This window comes from Pseudopodoces humilis, chromosome 2 (assembly GCF_049639895.1).
Source record: "Pseudopodoces humilis isolate 2021_Gansu_Grassland_sample_001 chromosome 2, ASM4963989v1, whole genome shotgun sequence".
In the NCBI taxonomy this organism is placed as follows: domain Eukaryota; kingdom Metazoa; phylum Chordata; class Aves; order Passeriformes; family Paridae; genus Pseudopodoces; species Pseudopodoces humilis.
In genome coordinates this window covers 3,430,081-3,457,088 of record NC_142201.1, presented here as the reverse complement: position 1 = coordinate 3,457,088, position 27,008 = coordinate 3,430,081, and the positions used below count along the sequence as shown (strand labels likewise).

At 41.7% G+C, this 27,008-nt stretch overlaps 1 protein-coding gene across 1 annotated transcript in view; it reads left to right on the top strand.

Annotated features, from left to right (window-relative positions):
- DSCAM (DS cell adhesion molecule) overlaps window positions 1-27,008 on the top strand; it is a 439,258-nt gene that overhangs the window by 356,944 nt on the left and 55,306 nt on the right. Inside the window, exons 19-21 of the mRNA XM_088051091.1 lie at window positions 1,916-2,071; window positions 10,036-10,169; window positions 23,405-23,558. Coding sequence (XP_087907217.1) covers window positions 1,916-2,071; window positions 10,036-10,169; window positions 23,405-23,558 — 444 coding nt within the window. The remainder of the gene's footprint in view (window positions 1-1,915; window positions 2,072-10,035; window positions 10,170-23,404; window positions 23,559-27,008) is intronic.

The window sequence follows — 27,008 nt, the reverse complement described above, 5'->3', positions numbered from 1 at the left end:
GAGCAAATTTCACCTCAGTTACAGAGTCCAGAATGTTTATTTTTTAATAAAAAAATGGTGACAAGGATCTAGAACAAACCAAGCCAAACCTGGTTTTCACTATACTTTGGTTGGTTATCTCCTTGCCTACTCGATATTCTATTTATTTTTTGATAGGATGCATTGCCTCTCCGTTGCTGAGAGCAAAAAAAAGGAAATGTCTCTGGGAAAAGCTTGTTATTTCCATGCCAGCTTCTTCTGTTGTGTTCTGTACTCTTAGCATAATTCCTGGGGAAATAGGCTCCAGAGCAGAGACTGAGTGAAAGGATCAAAGGGGAACTGTGATGCTTTACTAATCTGCAATTTATTGCGTGATGATAATTCCATGTGTGGCCCTTTCTTGTAAATTAAAAAAATTAGTAGGTTTGAGATGCACATGATTTTATTCCTGCTTGCCCTGGGGGTTTTTCACAGCTGTCTCCCTTCTTTTGCTTTCATCCACCAGAACCACAGTTCACTCTAACCTGCAATTGTGCTAATTCTGGCCTCTGTTAGTGTGGAAAGGGGAATTTGGAGTGGAAATGTGACCCAGAGGCCCATTGTCCCTGCTGCTAATGGTAGACTCAAAAATATTTGGTAATCAACCACCAATACCTTTAAAAATAAAGATTAAAAAATGTATGAGAAGCATACAGAAAAAAAAAAATGTATATATGTAGGGCATAAAATTAAATGTTTACAGTGACGCCTGTAGTTTTGGATCAGATCCTGTGTGGATATTATCCCATCTAAGCTCCTGTGTGATGTCTCACAACATGATGAAAAAAGATGATGTTCATGCCATGCTTAAAACTGGATTTTCTTTATTTATTCAACTTTATTTGCTGCCCTAAATATGTTTCAAGCTTTTTTGCCATATGGGTTGTACTTCTTAGCTTGATGCAAAAAAAAAAAAAAAAAAAAAGATTCATATGAAGTGCATCATCTTTCTGCAAGTAAATCGGATTTTACTGTGTTTAAATCTATTGTTAGCCAGTATTGCTGCTATCAAGTGCTTTGCAGCAGCACTTGCTGCATATTTTAAAATAAAGGATGAGTTTTTCTTCATTTTCCTTATGAGAAATGGTCTTTCTCATAACCAGAAAATCTTTATGAAGATAACTGACATTCTCATTTTATTCCCTTAGGGGATGTTTCACAATAATCTCTTCTTGTTATCCGTTCCTTAGGAAAAATCTCATTACTTGTAGAATTTCTTCAATTCTCTTCATCATATTTTTTAAAAAATGGCAACCCAAAAAAAAAAAAGCAGTTTAAAAATGAAAAGTTGGTCTGCTTCAAGTGGTAAGAGGTCAGGACATGAATGAATTCATTTTAATTCATTATAATTCATTGTTGTTGTGTAATAATGAAGCATTACTTGTCTGGGACACGCAAGATTTCCACAGCAGGTATCAACACCTGGAAGATGAGTGAACCTGACAATAAGACCACATTTCATTTTATTTTATTTTATTTTATTTTATTTTAGTCTATTTTATTTTAGTCTATTTTATTTTAGTCTATTTTAGTCTATTTTATTCTAGTCTATATTATTTTATTCTAGTCTATTTTATTCTAGTCTAGTCTATTTTATTCTATTCTAGTCTATTTTATTTTATTCTATTTTATTCTCTTATTTTATTCTCTTATTTTATTATCTTTTATTTTATTCTCTTATATTTTATTCTCTTTTATTTTATTCTCTTTTATTCTATTTTATTCTAGTCTCTTTTTTATTCTAGTCTCTTTTTTTATTCTAGTCTCTTTTTTTATTCTAGTCTCTTTTTTATTCTATTCTCTTTTTTTATTCTATTCTCTTTTATTCTATTTTATTCTATTCTAGTCTATTCTATTTTATTCTAGTCTATTTTATTTTATTCTATTTATTTTTTAGAGCTGGGAGAGATAAAGAATGTCACTACTACCCAGCCATCCCTGGAGCTTGATGGCCTGGAAAAATACACCAACTACAGCATCCAGGTGTTGGCTTTTACCCGGGCTGGGGATGGAGTGAGGAGCGAGCAGATTTTCACCCGCACTAAAGAGGATGGTAAGGAGTGAAAGCACATTCCATTCCCACTTCCAGGAAATGTTTGTTTGTCTCAGGCAAATATTGTACACAGGCATGCAGGGATAGAAAACCCTGGATCCCAGCACAGGGAGCAGCTGGAGCTGCTGGAGAGAGCCCAGAGGAGGCTCCAGGATGAGCAGAGGGATGGAGCAGCTCTGCTGGCAGGAAAGGCTGGCCCAGCTGCCATTGTTCAGCCTGGCCAGGAGAAGCTTTGGGCTGAGCTCAGGGTGGCCTTGCAGGGCCTGAAGGAGCCCCAGGAAAGCTGGAGAGAGACAATTGCCAAGGGCTGCAGGGCCAGGAGCCAGGGAATGGCTGCCAGTGGCAGAGGGCAGGGCTGGATCTTGGGATCTTGGGCAGGAATTGTTCCCTGGCAGGGTGGGCAGGGGCTGGGATGGAATTGCCAGAGCAGCTGGGGCTGCCCCTGGATCCCTGGCAGTGCCCAAGGCCAGGCTGGACATTGGGAGCACCTGGGACAGTGGGAGGTGGCCCTGCCATGGCTGGGGTGGCACTGGATGGGATTTAAGGTCCCTTCCAACCCAAACCATCCTGGTAATCTATGAAAATGGGCAAAGGAGATGAGACTGTTGTGGGACTGTCTTATATTATATACATATTTGTATATATAGATATATCTTCCAAATACCTCTTCCCTCAAAAGCAAAATAAAGAACAAAAATGTCTCACCTTTGTTCTTAGACCGAAGCTTGGAAAATTCAATTCCTAATGCTGGAAGTTTAAGAACTTTTAATCATGCACAGACACATGAGATTCCATAATCACTTTATTGTAATTGTAACTATTATAATCACTTCAGGTCACCTCAGTAGTATGCCATGCACTGATCTATTTCTGAAGCACTAAAATTCCAAATTCAGGGGAGCTTTTGTCCCTAACCTTTTTTAATGCCTTGAAAATGCTATGAGATGTACATATATATTTTTGGATCCCCTAAATGCTTTTGAAAAACTGGATCAAGAATTTTTGTGGTACAGATAAAAATGCCCACAGTCCTGTTCAACGAGGTTACTTGAATACTGCTTAATTTGTAAATTCTCCTATGAGTTCTACAATAGGTTTTCAAGGAGATTAGTCAATAGATTTTTCTTATTTATCCACTTTATTGGTCACTTGTAAATATATGAATATATTTGCCAACTTTTTTTATTTGTAATGAGATTTACAAAAGTGACAAGAGAGCAGGTTCAGTAAATTAACCAACTTGATGAATTTTCAGTGCTTTTTTGCCAATAAAAAATTACATGGTGAAAATTATTCATTTTTGAAGTTATTAAATTTTTTCCAATTAAATATTAAGGGACTCATTCAGAAATTTACATACTTTGTCAGGTCACCTGGCCCCAGCTGTAACTGTGTCCAGAGGATTCAGTAAATGAAAATTTTTAGCTCAGCTCTAGACTTGTGTATCTCAAACTGTGAATGTTCTGATATCAGCCTCATGTCCTTTAACAGTTACTTTGGAGCACCCAGGTCCTTAATCAGATGCTCTTGGGACACCTAGTGCTTGGAAGTAGATGGATTTATTTCAATGAAAAAAATCTAGAGTGTAAAATCTAAAATGTAACAGAACTGTAAAATATATGCTGCATTTTCAAGTTACTTTTTTTCAAGTTGATCCCAGCATAGCAAACCTTCCCTGAATTCTCTCTGAACACAAAGGCTCTCAGCCCTCAGCCTTGGGAGTGGGATTTAAGCCACCAGGAGCCAGGAGTAATGTCCCACAGTGCTTCAGGAGCTTGGAGACGGGCTGGTCCTGGGGACATCTGGTTCATGTCAGAGTCCTCAAACATTCCTTCTCCTCCTATCTCCTCACTTCTTTCTCCTCCTCCTTTCTCCTCCTTCTCCTTCCTCCTCCTCCTTCTCCTTCCTCCTTCTCCTTCCTCCTTCTCCTTCCCCTTCCTTCTTCTCCTTCCTTCTTCTCCTTCCTTCTTCTCCTTCCTTCTTCTCCTTCCTTCTTCTCCTTCCTTCTTCCCCTTCCTTCTTCCCCTTCCTTCTTCCCCTTCCTTCCTTCTTCCCCTTCCTTCTTCTCTTTCCTTCTTCTTCCTCCTTCTCCTTCCTTCTTCTCTTTCCTTCTTCTTCCTCCTTCTCCTTCTCGCCTTAGCCCATCTTTTCCTCATTTGCTCATCCCAGTTCTTGCTGGTGGCTCTTTTGCTGTCTCCATCCCTGGGATCAGACATGCCCTGATGAGGGGAGCACATCAGACTGTGTTTGGCAGTGCAAAAGCTCTTCTCTCACCGTTAATCCTCCTGGCAGCCCAGCAGTAACTCACCCTAAGGCAGCCTGACAAAACTTTCCAGAGATTTTCTGATGCCTCACACTGGTTCCTTTCATTAAATCTTTTGTCCAGAAAACTAAATGGAAAGGTGTTCCAGAAAATACAATTATTTCATGTTCAGCTTCAGCGTCACAACTTTTTAATAAGGGCAGGAAAGATTTTGAGTGGAATATACAGAGACCTGCATAAGCCAAACCCAAAATCCTGGATCTAAGCATGCTGAAGGGTGTGGAAGTTAAAGAGGAAAAAAGCATTCACACTGCCAAACTCCATGCACCAAACAGGTACCTCATTCCTCAGAAGAATAGATATTTCCACTGTAATTTTCTAAGGAAAAGTGTTCAGTAGAGGATTATTCAGTAGGACTAATTCCAGTGCACCTAAAAGATCCTGGCCTGAAGTGAGTTTAAGCACTTCTTGGCATGGGAAATAAATTAATTGGAATCCTAACAGAGCTTAGAAGTGGAAACCTTCTATCTCTTCTTCTCTCGGACCTTCTCTGGATAAAATTATGACACAAGATATTCCACCCTCCTCTAATAAAATCTGGAAGTCTGGGATATTTTTAAGTGGCTGCTAAGCCCTCCATGTCATTATTGCTATGAGGCCATATCACCTCATTAATTCCTTTCTCTTTTTTTCATTTGTTTTTACATGAGAGGAAACTTTTCTTTGTAAAAGCAATGGTGCAGCATTTTCCACTGCTGCTGGAAAAGCCAGTCATGGCCTCCTGTGACTTCTCTGTTGGTGTTCAGCTAAAGACATCAGCCCAAAATTTCTTCTGCAGTCTTGAAATCCCCAATGGGGCAAAATAAGGGTTACTCAGGGAGTGAAGCACTCATCCTGGATGGAATGAGTTGATGCTTTGATTTCTTGTAATGTTTGATACTGATTTTAGACACCAGAGGTCAGACACTGCTGCTGAGCAGCAAAGGAAATGGGAACAACTCGAGCAAATAATTGGAAATGAGCTTTCAAGAAATCAGCTTCCCTTTCAATGTGATCATATTTATGGGTTTTATCTAGCATTCCCCACCCCCCCTTTTCTGAAAGCTTACTTCAGAAAAAGATGCTGCTCCTTTTGGAATTCCTCCTGGTAGAAAAACAAGCCAAGAAGAAATGTCCAATTTTTAAAAATACATTCTGGTTTTGTCCCTTTTTCCATTTTACAGTTTCTAATAAGCTGCTTATCCTCTTCACCTGGAGACTTGATTTAATAAACCATTAAAAATTAAAGCAGCTCTTCCAATTCTTTTCCCTGCTGTGATCAAAATGCAGTTTGAAAAGCTTCTCAGTTTGGAGCAAGAGGGAAGCGTGTGTGACAAATTCCCTTTCTGCTCAGGTGCTGCAAGTGCAATGTGAGAAAACTATGGCCGAAACAAGGAATTTGCTGTCTGAGCAAGCCTGAAACATGACACAGCACCTTGGCTGGCAGCAGTGCCCCAGCCTTGAGCAGACCCTGGGAGGACACAGACCCCAGAGCCCCCATCCCAGGGAAGTTTCCTGCAGCTGGGAATTTGTTCTGGGTGTCTGTCAGAGGTGGCATCTGGGCTGCCTGTGACACAGGAGGATGCACATTTCTCTCTTGTGTCTTTTTATTTTTTTTTTTTTTTTTTTGAAAAAATGCATTCCTGTGCACAGCAAGCTGTTTGTGTGCCACAGAAGGCTTTGCAGCAGTGCTGTGCTTCCAGCTCTCTGGAATTCAGAGCCAGGCAAAAGCTGCAGCAGGAAAGAAGGGAAAATAGTACCAAATCCCTCTGCCAGCCCCACTCTGCAGGAATCCAGAGAGATTTTCTTCCTCTCCTTCCTCTCCCTGGACACCAAGCTTCCTGACCATTGGCATGAGAAGCACAGACAGCATCTGGCAAGCTTTACCTTTATTCTAAAATGATTAAGCAGAAATCCAGCCAGGTGCATGTTCAGTACTCCTTGGAGCAGAGCTCCACTTGGGCTTGTTCAGCTGATGAGGGTGACTGGGCTCTGTGATGAAAAATTGCCCTTGATGACCCCTTAATGCACTTTTTTTTCTAGTGGTAAAGATCTTCAATTTTATCTTTTTGACTAAGAAGGAAAATGCACAGAATAGTAAATGTTCCCCTTGGGAAACTGGCAGAATTTTAATAGAAATGGTGCACTTAATATGAGGCCAGTTCAGAGTAAATTCATGTGTGGATGTGTTTTGGCTGGCACAGATCTACATTTTAGGTGGGATATCTACATGAGCAAACAGGCAGCAGTCAGGAATTGTGTTTATTTTGATTTTTCTAAGAGCAGCCAGCAATGGAATAGTCCCATGTTGTGCAGAATTAAAACCTTATTACAGAACAAGGCTCAGATTTCTGATTTATTTGCGATCTCACTCTTAAGTGCACCACAGTCTGTGCATTTGCTTCCCTGCTGCTCAGTACTGTGAAGAAAAATGGTGATAATCTCTCTGCTTATGAAAAGGAGAATGAGAAAGTTCCTGGAGCTCCTCCCCATTATCTGGCACATCTAAATGCTGTTTCCCAGCCCTGTCGTATCAGGATAATTGCCTGCTCTGCTTTAGCATTTCACTTGCACTGTCAGGAATACAAAGTGTTCTCCTCCACATGAAAGCAGGATGCTATTTCCATGTTTTTCAAAGCCTTGCTAGCTGGAGAATGAGGCCATCTTTGATCTTAAATTTGCCACATCTCCTCCCTGGAAGGCTGCAAAGTTGTTTAGAAGCAGTCCTCAGCTTCTCACAGTGCTCAGCCCAGGTTGTCCTCTGGGTTTTCACCATAGTTTTACCCCTGATGACCATGGGGGGAAAAAAGGGGGATCTATGGCATTGTGCAAATTCAGTTTGTCTTTCTGGGAGCTGTGGGAGTCAGTGTGATGAATAAAAGTCCAGGGAGAATTCAGTAAGACAGCTCGGGTCTCCTGGTGCTGCTGGCTTATAATGACTGAAGCCATTGGCAGTGAGGGAAAATACCTTGAGTTTGCTTGGCAAAAATCAGGATTTTCCTCTCCAGGATGGGGCAGGCACCACATTCCCCAGCCACAACTTCTTCAGATGCCCAAGGAACCCAGATGAGTAAGAAATGCTTCAGTTAATGCTGAGAGAACTCATATGGGTTTGACCAATGACTTTGCCCTCTGGACAGAGGACAGTGGGGGGGTCTGTGGAGCACCAGGTGAGATTCTGCAGGATTCCTGCCAAGGGAATGTGAACACTTCCACACAAACAGTGGAATGACACAGCTTTCACAGGCACAACCCAGCAGTGCAGCAAAAAAAGAGGATTAATAAATAAGTATTCAGAATAATGTTTGCAACACTGCAAAAACTGCTGCCTGATTCCAACCCAGTGAGGTGGAGGTTGGATTGAAAGTTTTATTGTCTGGCTTCCTGACTCTTACTGGCCCCTCTTTCTGCTGGTCTCACACCAGACATCAACACAGCAGTGACAAGGAATGTTTCCCACATAGCCCCAATGACTGGAAAGTGCCAGATGAATTCTGAGTTAATCCCTCAACAATCACAGCCATGACCAATTACCATCAGAACCTGTCCCTATAGATCACACCCTAATTTAACAATAAATTGCATTAACCTCATCCATCTATTTGCAGTGATTTCCAGAAAACGTTGCTATCCATAAAGGAATCCTCCTGTGGGTTAGGTAATTACCCTGGAGAGCCAGCTTTCACTCCTCAGCAGCAGGAGCAAATAGCATTCCTAATGAGCTGGGTATAAATAACAAGTTGGATGCTGTCAAGCATCAATATTTACTCTGCATTGGATAGAGCTGCTAACTGAATTAGCCCCTTTGCAGCGAGGGGCTGGGTTTGCATGCAATTATCATGACGTTCTCACTTGATGCCTAATTAGCTCTCTCAGCACACTATAAATAGAAAATGCACATCCAGAGATGTTGCACTGAGTGGTGCCTGTCAGTTTTCTCACATCTTCCAGGACCACCCATGCAGATATAAAATTGAGGGTCTCCTCACATTATTTTTACACAAAAGAGGAGCAAATTTAGATGCCAGGCTGGCTGACTTCTCTTTATGGGCAAAGTTCTGTAGCAGCATAATATCTGCTTGCTGAATTGAGGTAGAACAGAGATTCAGAATTTATCTACAATTATCAGCTTGCTGGACAAGGGATTTTGTACCTCCACTGCACAATAACTGTTTTCTGTGAAAGTAAAGAAAGCTGAACAAGCATTGCAATGGTGATAGCACTAGAAATTGTAACATTTTGGTAGTTTTACTTGAAATCAGACAAAATTATCAGATTCCTCACAAAGCTGTAGTTCTGTAGAGAAAAAAGTCCAGAAAACTGGTTCATTTGGTCTTCAATGTAGCAATTCTCAATACAACATATCTATTTTAATATTTTGACATAAATATTGACCACACACAGTGTTAAAATATATTTAAATTATTTATTTTCACAGTTTTTAAAATATATTTTTTATTATTTTGGCACAAGGTGTGTTTTTCAGGAAATTTTAAACCCATTTATTCTGATGTTAAATGTAGCCCTTGTTTTGTTGTAAGTACAAGCTTATGTGTAATGTTACATTCCAGCAGGCCGGAAAAAAAAACCCCTAGCAATTTTGCACATTAGTGAAAGTGTGTTTCCAGAGCTGGAGAGCATCATACAGTGTAATGTGTGTTTGAAAAACAGCATATGCTCATGAAATGAAAGCCTTTCCCAAAATGCAAGGCTGCAAAGGGATGTAGTTAAGATTACGCAGCAAGATTTTAGCATTTCCGAGCTGAAGCTTTTTCCACGTGCTTCTAACACAGGAGGTTTGGAGTTTTTTAGCTTTTTCTCCGTGATAATTTTGATGGTTTATATAGATAGCTGCTGTAGTTAGAGAAATAGATATGCTGCAGTGCCAGAGAGAGGTGTGAGCTGCTGAGGGCAGGGCAGGGGACAAGGATTCTGTGTGGGGAAGTGTCTGCTCACACATCGTGGCACTTGCTGGCCTTGGGTCACATCAGGCAGTGCTCGTTTGCACTTCATTAAATTCACAGCTCTACTCTGGATGTCCATTAAACTGTCCACATGTGTATTATTTATAACACTTCAGCACGGGTTGTGTGTTCAAAGCTGGCCATTTATAATCATGTGTTGTTTGGCAATTTCTGTGACCACGGACAAGATATTTTCATGTGTGCGTTTGGATTCAAACTGAAAGGGGAAAATTGAATTGGATGTAGGGAAGAAGTTTTTTGCTGACACAGGTTTCTCAGTGGATGCCCCATCCTTGGAAATGTCCAGGATTGGTGAAGCTCTGAGCAACCTGGTCTAGTGGAAAGTGTCTCTGCCCATGGCAGGGGTTTGGAAGATATTTAAGTTCCCTTCCAACCCAAATAATTTTTGTGTTCATTCTATGATTTTATGCAGGGGATACTTCACAAAAGTTTGATCATCAGTGGCAGGGATCTTCTAAAGAAGAGTTTTTCCCCTCTTAAGGATGGGGTCACAGCCCCCAAAGCTCCTCCCTGGCATGAGCAGCCTGGAGGCTGCTCCCTCACACAGAGCGTCCATCTCAGTCCATGGGGGCACAGCCACCAAAGCAACACACTCCCCTTTTCCTCTTAATTCCTCTGTTACACTGGGATGATTGAACATCTGCCGTGGGCCACTCTAACACACTTTGCTTTTCCAGTTCCAGGTCCTCCCGCTGGAGTTAAAGCAGCTGCTGCCTCGGCCTCCACGGTTTTTGTGTCCTGGCTGCCTCCCCTGAAGCTGAACGGCATCATCCGGAAATACACGGTGTTCTGCTCACACCCCTACCCCACAGTAAGTGCCACAGCCCCTCTGGGTAGGGCTGACACTGAGCACTTCCAGCACCAGCCCTTGATCTTCTCCCTGCTGCTTCCTCTCCCACCCTGAGCAAGGCCAAAGGGAGATCCTGGAGCTGCAGAGAGAAGCGAGAGTGGAGTTTGGTTTATTCCACCCATGCATGTTTTTGTTTAAAACCCATTGCAGAGCATTAGCCCACAAATAATTTCAAAATAGACAGTTGGAGTATTTTTCCAAGGTTTGGTTAGTTTAGAATGTAACAAGTTACATTTTCCAGCACCAGCTGCAGGAGCCCTGTTGCAGCTGGAGGCATATATTTATTTACCCTGTTTTCATCTAAGTTCCTGCCTTTTTGGCTTGGGTATTCATGTGTGAAAGAACATAATGACTTATAAACAAACATATTTGCTTGTGAATAGGCTTATTTATGCCTGGAGTATTTTCCCACTCTAGCTCTATGTGATTTTACTTGCTGAGAAAGTGACAGGAGGAAATATGAATTGAGCATCAGGTTGTCTTTCTTCCTTTCTGAATCGCAAAGAATTTTAGCAATCTTTAATCACAAGGGCCAATTTGCTCTCTCTAAATACCCCTACGTATTTATTTTCATGTGGATTGAAAAGAATACTTACTTATTTTACATCCTAGGTTTGGATTTAGGTTTTATCCAAGGTTTGGGTTTCAGTTTTAAGCAGGATTTCCCACCAAATGTGAAAAATGCAATCTTGGTTTAATAGGCAAGGAAAATATTGTTCCAGAAATTTCCAAAAATGCTTCAGGCATGTGGGAATTTCCCTTCCCCCAAGGCAGGGAACTGGAATAAGGTGGTCTTTTAGATCCCTTCCAGCCCAAACCATTGTGTGATTCTGTGATTTATGTTTTGGGATTACTATCTCCTAAATCCATGAATTTCATAATTGTAACAAGCCAAACCATCTTTAGCACACCTTTAAGTGTAAACTAGCTGGAGATTTTCCATCCCAGTTCATATTGTGATGTGCCATTTCTGTGGCACTCAGTGGGTTAAAGAGGTCAGAGTTTAGAGGACAGCTCTGAGTGGAGATCAGGCACCTCTCTGAGGGCTTGGAGAGAACACCAGATGGTGCTGCTGCCTTCTCCAGACACTTCCCATGCACAAAGCTGCAGTGCTTCTTCCTGGGGCTTTGTTAGCAACAATTTTTCCTATATTTACATCCCCAAGAAAATAAACATCCTCAGCTAAAAATATTATTCTCTACCATGTGAGTCTCTCATATACAAAACTTCCTATTTTGTGGTCACCTTTTGGAGCACCTCAGAGATGGACAATGACAAGAAAAGTTGCTTTACTTTTGCTGCTCTTGGCCTGAGCAGAATTTCACTGCTGTATTTTTGTGGTGTTCATCATGCAGGGGTACGTATGAACCATCATGGAACCATACCTTAGCCTCAGGTAGAGGCACTTGGAGATGTTTGTGCTTTCTATTAATTGCTGGTGTGTCCATGGATAGTTCTGAAAGGGGTCCCTGCCCCCAGGACAGATGATCTCTAATGCCCCTTCCAGCCTGAACCATTCTGTGATTGCATGATCCTGCTGTTACCTTCATGCAGGTGTGTGTACATATAAAGACATATATGCACACACAGATATATGTATAAATATGTTCTACATGTATCTGTGAGTCCCAGTGTTCTGCAGATTAGCAGGAGCTGTGGCTTGCAGATATCTTCTGTATCAGCCCTGTGTGCTGAGTGAGGCAGGGATCACACTGGGGGGGTTTTCCAGAAACCAAGCTGGACATTTTTAAACAAATGCAAGCCCTCAGGACATATTTAATATAGGGCACACTCCCTCAGCTTAGTTTCTAACAAAATGCTTTGTTATCTTTTTTTCTGAAATGGATTGTGAGCTAAAAAGCTGTTTTATTCAGAGCTGCTTTGCAGTGAAACAATCCTGCTGCAGAGCTGCTCAAATGCCAACACTGCTGTGCAGATACACTTAATATATCCAGGGAAGTTCTTGTTTGATTCACTGCTGGCAGAGACAAGTATTTGACAGAGGGAGAGGTCTTAAATTAGGGTGAGGAGGAGAATAAATAAAAGACCTATGTCTTTATCATTTCTTCTGCCACCATAAGTAGCAAGTGCTGTAGCTGCAGGTATGGAGCCCTAAAAACTCCATCTATCAGTCACAGCCCTGGCTGCAAAATAACTTTGCTAAAAGTCTGCTGTTCAAGCAGAAAGGCAAACTCAGTTTTCAAGCATCCATCAGTGAGGAGAAAGAGAAAAGGACAGGGGTAAAGGTGAACTGATGGGGAGGCTGCATTCTTTGCAGATTGCATTTTATTGCTGAGAACAAAATACAATAGAGTTTAGACAGGTTAACAGTCTTTTACACAAGAACACTGCTTTGGTGTTTAAGTCACCAACAGGAAAAATAATTAACTCTGTTGGTTGTATTGTGCATATTTTTATTACAAACATAACACTTATACAACCCTGCCATATTATAAAATGAAGATTTCCTGCCTCTTGCACTGTTCAGTTTGCTTGTCAAAGGCAGAAGCTTTTAAAACTTCTGCTGCCTCTGTATAGAACAAAAGGCATTTCCTCTTTAAATATTTTAAGCCCTAAGGACAGTATTTGTCTGGGATGTTTCAAACCACAAATATGATTAATGTGTGAAAAATGGAAAAGATTCTCCACTGCAGTCTATTCTCTGGCCAAGATAAAGGGCAAGCAAGGATCTAATTTCACACTGTTTAATTGTTGTGTCTGTAGCATTCTACAGGCATAATTAAGCAAAACTTTCCCTTTTTTATTCTGAAAATGTAGGAAAAAATACAGAAATATGAGACTTCACAGATCATTCTTCAAATATAAGAAACATAATATGCCAGAATTTAAGTTAGAAAAACTGTCCTTTGTGCTAACTCATTGCTTCTACCTATTTCCTACCACATCTATGTCCAACTTTTTGTAGGATCTGGCTTCTCAAGACCGCCTGTAATGGTCCCATGGTGGCCAGATTCCTTCTAAGAGTGTTTTCATTGTCCTTGTACTGGCAGGATGCTCATGGCACTCATCCTGCCCAGGTCTCAGGGGAGTGCTGTCACTGCTATCCCATCCTGGCAGGGGGATTTTCCTCCCTAATGCCACACACATGGAATTTCTGTGCTAGTTTGAATCCTAGCACAGAAATTGGGCTGCCTCAGTTCCTACTGAACTCAGGAGGCTGCTCCAGCTCTTCCTGCCTCGGGCCGTAGATGTGCATTGCCAGAGGTTTTCAAAGTGCAACAGAAAAGGAGATTTGGGGTTTTTCTGAAGAGAAAATAACAAAATAATAATAATAATAATAATAATAATAATAATAATAATAATAATAATAATAATAATAAAAATCCTTATAAAAACAACCCTCCCCAAAAAAACCCCACCAATCTCTTGTTGCATTCAGGTCACTAGAATGCTTAAGGAAGAATCAATGGGATTAGATTAAATAAAATTTAGATGTCAAAAAGTGTCTGGAGAAGGTCAGTGTGACACACAGGTTAGCCAAGCTGGGAAACTTTGATCTCAGAAGAGGTCAAAAGCTTCTCCTAAAGAAGCAGGAGAGTGCTGAGGGCAGGATAAGGAAGGTTAAGGGTCAGAATTTTTTGATACAGGAAGGGATGAGAAAGTGCCTATGCACAAGGAGAGGGAATTTTTGATATGGGAAATTCTGATCTGCTTGGGGGAAAAATTACCATGAGATCCTGGTCAAATATTGAAGCTGAGGCCCAGACTGTGGGATCTCCATGCATGGAAAGCTTCAAGACTCGATTTGACACGTCCCTGAGCAACTTGATGCAATTGAGCTTGCTTTAAGAAGGGAAGCTCCTCCAGAGCAACCTTCCAACCTTAATTCTATTATTATTATATGGCAGTTTAAAACTGGAAAATTTGGTTAAAATCTGTATACAACAAGGGAAACCAGACAGTGGTAGAGTTAATGTGCAACTCTCTGAGGAAAAGAAACACATCAGAGTGACACCAAGATGTCTCAGAAGTTTAAAGTCTCCAATAAAACTCAGATGACATTATAGGCCAGTGACAGGATGGTTTGTCTTTCCCATCTGAACACATTCTGAGCACAGTCTCCCAAACAAGTTCTGCTTTTAGCTCTCACTATCAGAAAATCAGAAAGTGGGAGTGAGGTCATCTTATTTCACATCTTAAGTGAGTTCCACATGAGTGGAGGAAAGACAGGAACCAACTGACTGTGTCCTGAAAAGGAAAATCACTGAGAAAGGAGAATGGTCTCCATTTATTATTCTTTTATAGTGCACTTCTACTTACACAACTCCTTTCCATTAATCTCCAGGCTTTCCATGGAGAAAGCATAGAGTGATGCACAAATTAATGACCTGCTTTGCTGGAAACAGCAGGAAAATCCTGTTTAATGTGTTTGCTCCTTTTAGTGTGTGACCCACCAGCAGATTAGCAAAACCCAAACAGCAACAACAACCCTAATGACTACACTTTTCTAATCAACAAGTCAAAATAGACTTGAATAAATGTATTTCTGATTGGGTGATGTCATGCTATTCATTGACACCCAGATGATTTTACTGGTCTGTATTTTCTCAGCTCTTTACCTCCATTTCTAGCACACGTACCCAAAGATTGACAAATATTACAAGAAGCTTGCAAAACATAAAAGTTTATCTTTAAAACCCAACCTTTCTAATATAAATATTCCGTTTATTCTCTGGTCTTTAATCCTGACAGTAGTTCTGAAATGTTGGTTGATGAAGTTGTTGCTTAGCTGTGGGATTCTGCTAAGAGATGATTTGTCCCTCAAACCCACGTTTGACTAAAGTCTCAAAAGACCAGAAGCCTGAAGACTGGAAGGAGGAGGAATTCCAGGACTGTTGAATCAGATGAATGGAGTGAGAATATTCCTGCAAAGATCCCAGATGATGCTGTCAGGATAAACTGGATTAGCTGGATGAGGAACCAGAGCACAAAGCAGACCCCAGTGCTGAAAAAGGGCTGATGATTAGGAATTATCTCATAGTGCAAACCCTACAGTCAGCCCCAGGTATCTGTGGTAGAAAGAATCTTTGAAAACTCTAAACTACATTTCTGAACTTCTCCAGAGGATGTAGAAAGATCCAAAAGCTGACAGCCCAGCAGAGATTCATGTTGGCCTGGAAATATTTCTGTGAAACAGCTGGGTTTGGAATAGGTGGTAGATGAAGAGATGCAAAGCAGTGATGGAAAGAGGGAAATGATCTTATATTTGGCCATAGCCTAAGTCAATTTACGTGAAAACATAATCAATATTGGAAACTGACCAACATGTGATTACTGATCCTTTTGATTTGCTTATTTTACTCTGAGAAAGATACTCTTAAGCCTGTTAGACTTCTATATTTGTTTCATTTTATTGCTTTTATTTAAACCCGCTAAGGGGAAAATATATGTGATTTAACCAGCATACACAGGAGACTCTGGGGTTGCTCTGTGGAAGAAGAGAGCAATTGCTGCTCTTGGTCTGTAATTCATAGACTCTAAGTGGGATTTAATTCATCTCACTTCAGACACCTTGAATAGAGTCACAAATATTTACTCTGGGGTCATCAAGGGTTTCCTTTCATTAAGGAAAGAAGCTAGACGTCTCTGATAAACTGGATAAATCATCTGAAAGTTTCCCTTCTCTTTGTTTAGTCTAGAGAAATTATACATGCTTATCTTAAACTAGCTGATCTGCAATATAAACTAGATGTGGAAGTATATACAATTATCTTAAACCAGATCTTTAAACTATTAGCTGTCATAAATTCCCATCATCCAGGTGTTTTCCACTCAATTCTTTCAGGCAGACACAAGTTTTGTCTTCATTTTGCATAGTGTCTGTCTAAATTCTAACTTTGGGTTTGCGTCACACTTTCTGATCCTCATTTCATCTCCAGAGTAAAGACTTGGATAAAAGAAAACTTTGGAAAATAGAGTTGATGCAATTACAAGGCAGAAATGATTTGTTGTTACATACTGTGGATCTTTCAGGGATTAGGAAGATGCTGAAAGCTTTTTGGAAAAAAGGGAGAAGTAGATGGCAGAAGTTGGCTAAGTAGATAAAGTTAGTGTTGAAGTGTTGAATGGAAGTTTATTTAGAATCAGCAGATTCTGTAAGGTTGAATTTTAAATATGTGCTCATTGATTTGTGTATTAAAAGCAGTATTTATCACTGTATCTATATAGCACTTTTTACAGCGTGAAGATATTTATGCTTATTAACTCCTGTGTGCTTTATTTAGCATAGAAATAGTGCATAATTTAGGGGTTATTTTAAAACCTTATATTGAACAGTATTTTAAATGTGTCTTTTTAATATACCCCATGTTCTATTTTTAGCCTTTTTGTCATTGTTTCACATCTTTGGTGCCAGCTCCCAAACACAGTACATTAATTTTTTTAATTGCTTTGCCAACTTTACACTTTTTGCCTATCTTATTTTTGTCAGAGAGCAGACCTCAGGAGGGATGTGACAGAGTATAAATTGATTCTGAAGATGTGCTGGTTTATATGATTTTTAAAAGGTCTCCTTGTAAAGCCCTACCAAAACAAATTTGATATTGATTTTTTCATAAACCTCCCTTCTTGTCTCACTAGCTCGTCTCACACCCAGGGATATCAATACAGTCTGACGATAAGTCCTTGGTGTCCTGACCTTCCCGTGGTCACCAGCCTGTGACACCACGCGCTGCTTCCCTCATCAAGAGCCTGAGGGACTCTCCAGGAGGTGCCCCAAAGGCACAGGCAGGTGGTGGACCCTAAGTGGGCTACCTGGAAGTCCAGACAGTGGGTTTTCTTCCAAGTATAATTCCTGGAAATGAGCATTCCAGAGCAGCTGAGGGAGCTCCAGGTGTTTATCCTGGAGAAAAAGGATGCTCAGGGGCTCCCTTCTGGCTCTCCACAACTCCCTGACAGGAGGGAAGAGCCAGGTGGGAGTCAAGCTCTGCTCCTAGGACAAGAGGAAATGGACTCAAACTGCACCAGGAAAGATTCAGGTTGGACATCAGAATTTCTTCATGGAAAGGGTGCTCAGGCCTTGGCAGGGGCTGCCCAGGGAGCTTTGCTGTGCCCATCCCTGGAGGTGCCCAAGGAAGGGCTGGACGTGGCACTCAGGGCTCTGGGCTGGGGACAAGGTGAGCATCGGGCACAGCTGGGACTCCATGGGCTGGGAGGGATTTTCCAGCCTCAGTGGTTCTGTAGTTCTTTGGATTGACAGGATTTTCCTGCCAGTGGGAAGGCAGGGAGCTGCCTCTGTTCTTCCCAAAATTTCCATCTGAAACTTTCTAACATTTTAGTTCTACAATTAAGGGGAAAAAAACAAAAAAGTTACAATATTGTATGGCAGCTGCATTCACTTTTGTGCACAGCTTCTGTTTCCAACAGTTACCTTCAATAATGCTGAGTGAAAAACAGGTGCCACCTTCCAAAACACGAAAACATGAGCCAACACCTGAACAGAAACCATTGTTAGACCAAAGTGGCAGCCAAGAGCCTTACTGGAGACCATGTCCAGGATCAGTGGTTATTTGGAGCTTTGAGAATCTGTCCATCCATGAAAGGAAGGCAAAAGCCAGCAGTCCTCAAAAAAATTACAATTTGTGACCTAGGGCAGGCTTACACATCTTTAGGGAGTTCACTGAGAGGGCACAGCAGTGATCTGTCTGCTCTTCTCAGGGATGGAGCGCTTGAAGTCCATTCCCTATAAATACAGACATGTATTGATTTTTTATTACCCCAGTTTGCTTCCAAGTAGAAAGAACTTAGTGTAGCCCCCAGTTCTGGATCACTTGTGAATCCAGGAGACTCTCAGATATGATTTTTAGAATAAAACATCTCAGTACTCTCCGCCTCTTGAGTTCTGCCTTGAGTTTTGGGTCTCCCAAATCACAAAAGGACCTTGAAGTTGTAGAATGTGTCCTGGGAAGGGTCTGAAAAACAAGTCTTAGGAACAGCAGCTGAGGGAACTGGGGCTTTTTGGTCTGGAGAAAAGAAAGTTCAGGAGGGACCTCATTGCTCCCTACAACTCCCTGAAAGAAGGTTTTATTGAGGTGGAGTTGGTCTCTTTTGCCATGTCTGAGGTGAAAGGATGAGCAGAAATGGCCTGAAGTTGCACCTGAGGAGGTTCAGATTGGATATTAGAAATGGAAATTTCACTGAAAGAGCGGTCAGGCCTTGAAATGAGCTACCCAGGGAGGTTTGGAGTCACTGTCTCTGGGAGTGTTCAGGAGTCTGGATGTGGCCCCTGGGGACAGGGTTTGGGGTGATGCTGCTGGGGCTGAGTGATGGTGGGACTTGAAGTTCTCTTCCAGCCTTGATGATTCTGTGGTTTCCAGGAGCAGCAATGCCTGAGGTAGGGCGAGGTCGACAATTCTGTGATGGAGTTGTACAAAAAGATGGAGATTGTTGTGTTTTTACAATGTAGAAATGAAGACTTTAATTATTCATGAGGCTCAGTGCTTGTTCTAGGCCTCATCTCCACCAGTGATTAAAGAGGGCTCAAGGAGGAGGTGATGCTGACTGATGTCAGTCTACACTGCTTATCATGAGCCCCTCCAAAGCAGAATTGTTTTGAAAAGAGCTGTTCAGAGCAGCAGAAAACTGAGCTAGAAGCCAGGTTAAAAATCAGTGTGGATCACTGGGATGGAGTGCTCAATGCACCGCCAGGCTCTCTCCCATTTAGCAGAGGAGCTGAGCCCAGAGGACGGATGTTTGTTGAGAGGGACCCAGCTATGCAAACACCATTTCACTGATTTAACTCAGGCCAGATATAACAAATTTAGTGCTGTTCTGTGGCTTGTTGTTGTGGGCGGGAGGAGCGGCCTAAGTGTCTCTCCTGAGCCCAACTCTGCTCAGCGGCTCCATTACGGACCCGGCTAATGAAATAGAGAAGCTGCCTATCAAATTAGCAGGAGATCCAAGGCTGGGAGGGGTTGCATGTTGCATGTACACAGGAGACAGAAGCAGAATTCAGGTAGGTCTTCATGAACCAGGAAATGGATCTGGAAAAAGTTGGATAAAATTGAGCAAGAAAATGGGTACCCTGAATAACCAGCTGCAAAAGTACTGTGTAGAGAGCAATTCTCTTGATTCTTCAGAAGAGGATTTTAAGGTTATTGTGCCTCCCAAGATGAACATTAACAGCCTTTATAATCCTGTCCTGAAAAGCCAAATGAGAATCCCTGGAATTGTTGAGTGCAGGTTTGGAAACGATGAGAAAGCTATGGACCATCTTTAGACAGTTTGAAGGATAACAGGAGATATTGTTAGAGAAACTGATAGAGAAAATGGGATTTCTGGACAATGTTGAAAGCACCAGAGTTATTTAGTTGTAAAAAGATAAGGGTACTGGTGGGGAAAGGAACGATAAAACTTCATGTAGATTAAAGGCTGGTGCAGAGATCAAGGTAATAATCTGTTCTTCATGTTCCTAATAGACTGGAAAAGAAGCTGTGGGTTGAAACTGCAGCAGGAAACTCAAACTAGATTAAAAAAAAACTATTTCTAATCATGAGATTAGTTAAGCAATGGAATAGGTTGTGCAGCATAGGGAGTTGCAAGATCTCCTTTTATTGCAGGTCTTCAAAATCAGGTTGGGGAAACATCTGTTTGAAATTGTGCAGACAAGGTGAACCTGGTTTAAAAAAGAAAGACTCAGGTGATCTCTCAGAGTCCTTTCAGCTCCATTTATAGATGGTGCCATATTTTCGACCTAAAACTGAAGTGAAAGCACATACCCACTCTAGGTAATTGATATATTATTTATATTTATATTTAATTTTCAGCACGAGGCAGCCAATACACAGGGAACCAACATGTATATGCTCTCACTTCACAACACAAACCACAAACCTGGGCTGTTTCTTCCTTTTCACTCATGTCCTTAGAGTCTATATATGGCTTTCCCTGTTCATTTCCAGGTTTCCTGCAACTTGCAGAGAACAGAGATGGAGATCTGTAGCTCACTTATCTAATCAGAAGTTGTGTGGAATCAGCTATAAGCAAGGTGCAGGCTACCTTTCACTAAATAACCTTCCAGCCCGTGGTAAATTCTATTTGTTGTCTTAACTCCCTGCTTGGGGAACTCCCTGACTGCTTGGCAAACTGTTAGAAATGTATTTTTTTCTATAGCATTCTTCTGAATTTCTCCCAGCTTGTGTTAAAAAACACAGCAAGCGAGCCAACAAATAGAATGAGCAATTAAAAATAGAAGCCAGAGGGATCAGTTTATGCACAATGCCTTTTAAACTGTGCTTTCAAGGAGTCAGAAATGCCAGGAGATGGCATGATGCTTCAAAGTGTACAAAGAAATGCACACCAATAGGGCTGGAGTTGCAGGGGAAATTGATGTTCCCTGCACCAGCTGTTCCTCAGCATCTCTTGCCATTGCCTGGTTGGGGAAGTAGATTGACTGCATCCTGGTAAAGGACTTTGATTTCATTTTACTCTTCGCAGCCCTTGCTGGATTTCAGAGACTGATCTCTGTCTCTCCTTCTCAGACAGTGAGCTAAAGACAGAAGAAAAATTAACCCATCATCTATAAGCTGGAAAAAAAAAATAGCAGTTAGGAAAAAAAATCCCTTGAGCAAGCATGTTACTGCTTCTAAGATTGAACAGCAGTTTATGTTTTATACTGGCACATGCACAGGCCAATATGTGACAAGGTGACATTCCTTTAAATATTTCTTATTTCAATTGTTTAATCTTCTCTTTGCTGACAAAGCTGCCTTTTTTTCTTCTTGTGAAATCAAAGTCTCTGGCATGTTAGGCTAATTGAAATGACAGGCAAAAGTTTAAAGTAAAATCGATTCTTTGTCACTGAAGCATCCCCAAGTGTTTAAAGGGGAATGTGAGCTGAGGAAACACAAGATGTATGTTAACCAGTTAGAAACCAAAATCCTTTGCTATAGCAGCTTGTTTTAAGAAAATGAGAGTTGTTCATTTATTGAAGATGCATTTACCAGATTCAATTAATAAATTAAATCTGAGAATAATTGATTTTACATTTGAAATAGCCACAGATGCAAATGGGTCAATGATGCTGGGAGAAAGAAAGGAGTTGAAAACAAAGCATTTTAAAAGCCTTGGAGCAGAAAATCCTGCTGTTTGTCCATCTTTGGAGTTCCAGTGAGAAAGAGCTGATGGTTACTGGAATGAAAGTTAGCACTAAGGAGTTTTGTGATGTTTAGCTGTTCCTAAATGCTCTATCCATGTCCCATGTCAGTAGGTGGTTTAGAAGGAACCTGTGCTAGGTAACTGCATTAATGAGTGGAGCCTAAGTGCCAGAGACAGCCTGGCCTGTTTGACTTTCAAATTAACTGTAGGAAATGCTGCCTCAAGAATATTACATTTCAGCCTCCTCTGCAATGATCAATACATTAATTTTTATGTATGACCTCACAAAGATCCAGCCTGTCAAGCTACGGGCATTTGTCCAATATTCTTGTGTAAATGTCAAGGCAGATGGTTCTCAAAACCTGCTGCAATATTTCACGAAATAAAAAGGTGTCTGCCTGCACTGACCTCTTCATACCAGAAGTGGGAACCCAGGCAAACACTGGCTAAATGACACAAACTAATTTGGCATTTTGACAAGCAAAGGGGCAATGAGTTTGGCTAGAAAATGTGGCCAGTTCCCCCTCTGGGCTTGTTCTGAGCCTGGGGAGCTTAGCTGGAGCAAGCCAGTCTTCCCAGGAAAATCACTCTCCGTGGAAGGAACAAAAAGTGTTTTTGTAGAAGCCTTTGCGTGGTCCCTGAAGGGAGTTGAGGTGCCTGGCTTGGAGACAGATGTCTTCACTCTGGATTTCAAATGTGAGAGGAGATGAACTCCCCTCTTCCCCTGGCTGTGGCAGATGCCAGCTCAAGAACAGAGAAGTGCAGTGACCCATTCAGCAGCTGAGACTGTCTGCCAGTTCACATGGAGAGGTGTTTAATGATATCTCAGAAACATCCCTTATTTGCTTGGAATTCACTTTGAAGGACTAGTATTCCAATGTTTTCAGGTCAATGTGCCTTTTGAAATGCTAATCAGGTGGAATTGGCCTTTACCACAAGCAGATATTTGTATATCAAAGAGTTTCCTTGCGCACTTTGTCAGTCTGAACCAAGTTTAGATTTACATTGATGCGTTATTTTTAATGCTGATTCCTGCTAAAATCTTCTTTTCTACGTCATTAACCTTCTAATTATTTTTAGCCTAGTGTTAGTTAGCCGTTACCAGGCTCAGCACTGCACAGGGAAGTGAGTATTATTCATTCCAATGGTTCATTACCCCGCTATTTTTACGTGCAGGCATCACAAAGCCCATGTCAGAAATAAAAGTGGCAATATTGAGCGCTGTAACACTGTTCAGAGCTGAGATTTCCCTCCTCAGACTTCCTGTGGAGGATGTGCTGAGGCTCTCAAAGCCCCCTGGAGGGATCTCTATGTTCCTCCACACCTTTCCCTGCCCAGGTTGCTCCAAGCAGGATACAGAAGCTGTCGCGGAGGAGCAGGGAGTGCAGAGCAGCTGGTTGGCTCTGCCACAGCCCTTGGGCCGAGGCACTTGAGTGACAGAGGAGAGACTGAACTGGCATTTCTTCCAGCACTTGTCCTTCCCTGCTAATGCAGCCAACTGGCTGAGATGACCTTCAGCTGGGAGTCTCTGAATGGAAGTAATTTCGTGATTAAACAAAACCAGGCTTGGGGGAAGTTTGAACAGTCTTTCACACAGCACAGTTTTATTCCTTGGTTCACTCCACTGCTGAAGGGATAAGCCACCAAAACCCAGGAATAAGGAACACCAAAGGTTCTGGGTGACAGAAATAGTGAACTCCAGGTTTCACAGCAGATGCAGCACCGAATCCTCCATTGGGAAAGTTTTGTGTAGAGCTAAATCATATTGTCAGAGCTATTGATGGTAAAATATAGGCATATTTATTCATTTCCATTGTTTATCCAACCCTGTAAAAATAAATGGCACATAAAAGTCCTAATCTGAATAAAACCAATCTGTAAACAAGGCACAGGCACAAATTCACTGAATATGAATGGATTGCAACAAGTTCCTGTGTCTGCTCTGTTTATTGCCATGTGCCATCTGTTTGGAGCAAGCGATACTCATCTGAAGAGCCCTGAAGTAACAGGCTTTGTAGCACTCACATTTTCTCCAAATACTGCTTATTTTAGCCTGGAAACATTTGTCTCTCCCACCACAGGTGATCAGCGAGTTTGAAGCCTCTCCCGACTCATTTTCCTACAGAATCCCCAACCTGAGCCGGAATCGCCAGTACAGCGTGTGGGTGGTGGCCGTGACGGCTGCGGGAAGAGGCAACAGCAGCGAGATCATCACCGTGGAGCCACTGGCCAAAGGTACAGGGACACAGCTGCTCAGAGCCAGCCAGGCTTCTGCCATGCTGCTTTCTGGCACCATTGGCACGTGGCCTCTCCAGCGAGGTGACAATTGCTGGAGGTTTTGCTGGAGTCAGCAGAGAGGGGATGACGTGCTCATCCAGCCTACCTTAGAAGGGAACAGATTGCTTTTTGGAGCAATTTTTATCTTCAGTTGTTGGGAACAGGGAGGTTTGCAGATGATGCCTCTCCCCCTCTGAATATGTTTCTTTTCTTTGCTGTACAAGGTAACTTCTTTTTCATTCCTTTCCTTAGTAATATCTCTTGTGTACTCCACAAGTACCATCTTCTGTATAAAATGGTCTGATTAACATATCTAAACTCTGAACAATTGTTCTCTACTTGCATTAGCTTTGAAGTTTGCTGCTTCTATTTCAGATATGATGAAAGGATAATGTGCCTCAAATCTTGAATATTTATTTCCAGCTGTATTAGTTGTTCTATTAAAAGATATTGCTGGGGCCTGTGAATTCTGCTTTTTTAAGATGTTATGCTTGCAACATTAGAGCACCTTGGCTTGGAGATGGAAGCCTAATAATTTGAGCAGCAAAGTGAGAAGAGTCCCATCACAATCAGTCTGTACATGGGGTCTTCAAATTGACTTTTTTTTTACTACTCAACCTGGTACCATTTCAGCCCATGCCAGGATGGGCAAAGAAATGCACAGATCCCTAGAGCTGCAAAATTAGATACATTCAATTGGCTTTGCAGTTTGACAAGCCTGCTAAGTCTTCACTACGATGTTTAATGATGTAAAGATGTAAAATAAAGTGTCCTAGTACATTATGATGACAGGTTCTTTCTGAAAAGGCTTTGCTGAACTTCAGCCTGGTGCCACCGACATGAAAGTACTTTCTGCATGGAAGAGCAAACTCCATCACCATGGGAAATCTCTCTGTTCCTACCTTTAACGATGGTACATTAACATCAGAGCTGTTACCCTGGGCTGCATCAAAAGCAGTTTACAAAGAGGGATGAGGTGGGGATTGTGTCCCTGTGCCCTGCTCAGGTGAGACCCCACCTGCAGAGCTGCCCCAGCCCTGGGCCCAGCCCAGGGAGCAGCTGGAGCTGCTGGAGAGAGCCCAGAGGAGGCTCCAGGATGAGCAGAGGGATGGAGCAGCTCTGCTGGCAGGAAAGGCTGGCCCAGCTGCCATTGTTCAGCCTGGCCAGGAGAAGCTTTGGGCTGAGCTCAGGGTGGCCTTGCAGGGCCTGAAGGAGCCCCAGGAAAGCTGGAGAGAGACAATTGCCAAGGGCTGCAGGGCCAGGAGCCAGGGAATGGCTGCCAGTGGCAGAGGGCAGGGCTGGATCTTGGGATCTTGGGCAGGAATTGTTCCCTGGCAGGGTGGGCAGGGGCTGGGATGGAATTGCCAGAGCAGCTGGGGCTGCCCCTGGATCCCTGGCAGTGCCCAAGGCCAGGCTGGACATTGGGAGCACCTGGGACAGTGGGAGGTGTCCCTGCCATGGCAGGGGGTTGGAACTATGTGATCTTTAACCTTCTTTCCAACCCAACCCTTCTAGGATTCTATGATCATTGTGGATGGTATTGCTGATTTTGGAGGGTACTGTTTGAACACATGACAGTTTCCCAGGGTGGAGAAGCATCAAACAGGGTTCTTCAGATCTGAAAAGTCTGGAGTTTTTCCATTGTAGCATTGTAAGTGCACACTGCATTATGAACATCAGTGAGACCCAAAGCTGAGATCCTAAAAGGGGGATGAGGAGTGTAAAGGACAGCAGTGAAGGGAGATCAAGAAAGAAGAACTCAGGGAAAAAGGGCAAAGGTTTCAGTGTGCTCTTTTTTTTTTTTTTTTTTTGCTGTTATTTGTGTGTAATCAATGTGAGGTGGTAAAAAGACAAAAGCAAACCAAAAAAAAGCATTGAAATAGATGCTTGAATAAGAGCAAAAATTATTAGACATGGTGCAATACCAATAGATTGAGGCTGCAGGCAAGCCCTGCACAGAAAGCACTAGAAATTCTCTTTTTCCATGCCCTATGGATTTTAAAAAGAGGGAAATGTTCAAAGATGAACATGGATCAATTCAGGCTTTGCAGGCACCAATATTCATGACCTCAAGTTATGAGGAATTGCAGTATGCAATTGCTCTGTTTGCCAAAAATTGAGAAGTTGCAGCTTGACCCACATGTACTTAAACTGATCCAGCTTACCAGAATTAATTCTGCTCCTCTGAAGCTTATGTAACATAATCCATGATGACAAATAAGTGAACTTAAAAATAATTTTTATGAAAAGGCAAGATGACTTAAAAGAAAAAATAATTAATTACTTCAATATAGACAGGTCAGTCTGAAAAAGACTTTATTTCAAAGGACAGTAGAATTCATCCAGTCAACCTCAGAGTTTGTAGTGATACTCCAATATAAAGTCTGCATTAGATGATGCTCAAGAAAAGCCTCTTACATGCACTTAGGACTGTAAAAGTAATGAATAATCCATTTGTGAAGGGTTTGATGGGTGCTAGGAATACTGATAGATAGCAATTTTATGAACTTTGGATGTAGCTCAGTTAGAAATTATTGTATCACATACAAAAATTTCCTTTCTGAATGCATCACAGGGCTTTTTAGGGAGCTGGGAGAAAGTGGTGATCAGTGCTGAGGGCAGTGGCTGCACAATGAGGAAGGATGAGCAGAGCTCAAAGCCTCGAAGACCTTTTTCACCCTCCACTATATCTGTGGCAAACAGCACATCCCGGGGTTAGAAGCAGTTAAATCCTGATTTTGCTATAAGTTCCCAATGCAAAAACATCCCGTGGGCCATTATTTTGTAATTGTTTGCTTCCTTTTTTTTTGCTTCTCTTACTGCACAGTAACTGTCCAAGTAATGATACAATCATGACAGCTAATAAGAGTTAACTTTGAATTGAATTATGTCAACTTAATTATAACCCCTTTAAGAACTCCTTTGAGAACAATGAGAATGTCTAGATAGGGGTTTGATGTGAAATGGATAGTCCAATTTAAATGAAAGCTTAATTCAAGTTAACATTTCTTTCTTTCTTTAGTGTCTTCATTTCTCAGAACAGATTGTTATTCTCTGTAATTAACTGACAGAAATAATAAAAAAAAAATCCCCAACAAACAGAAAATAATCATGGCAATGAAAGTTCAGCATCCACGTAAGCAAGCTGTGCTCCTGCCCCTCAAATTACTCTTCACTGCTGACTTGAAGGAAGTGGCTTTAGCCTATCAAGTATACTCAGAAGACAAAAAGCCTTGCATGCACTTGTCCCTCTGATTTACTGACCATGACTGATGGGGAATGGCATTTGCTGCCAGTGTGACAATAATAGATCCAGACCCCTGGCAATCTGATCCTCTGGGGACAACTCTCTGACTTTGGACTTTCCCCTGGTTTTCTAAACTACCTGAGCATTTATTATGAACAGAT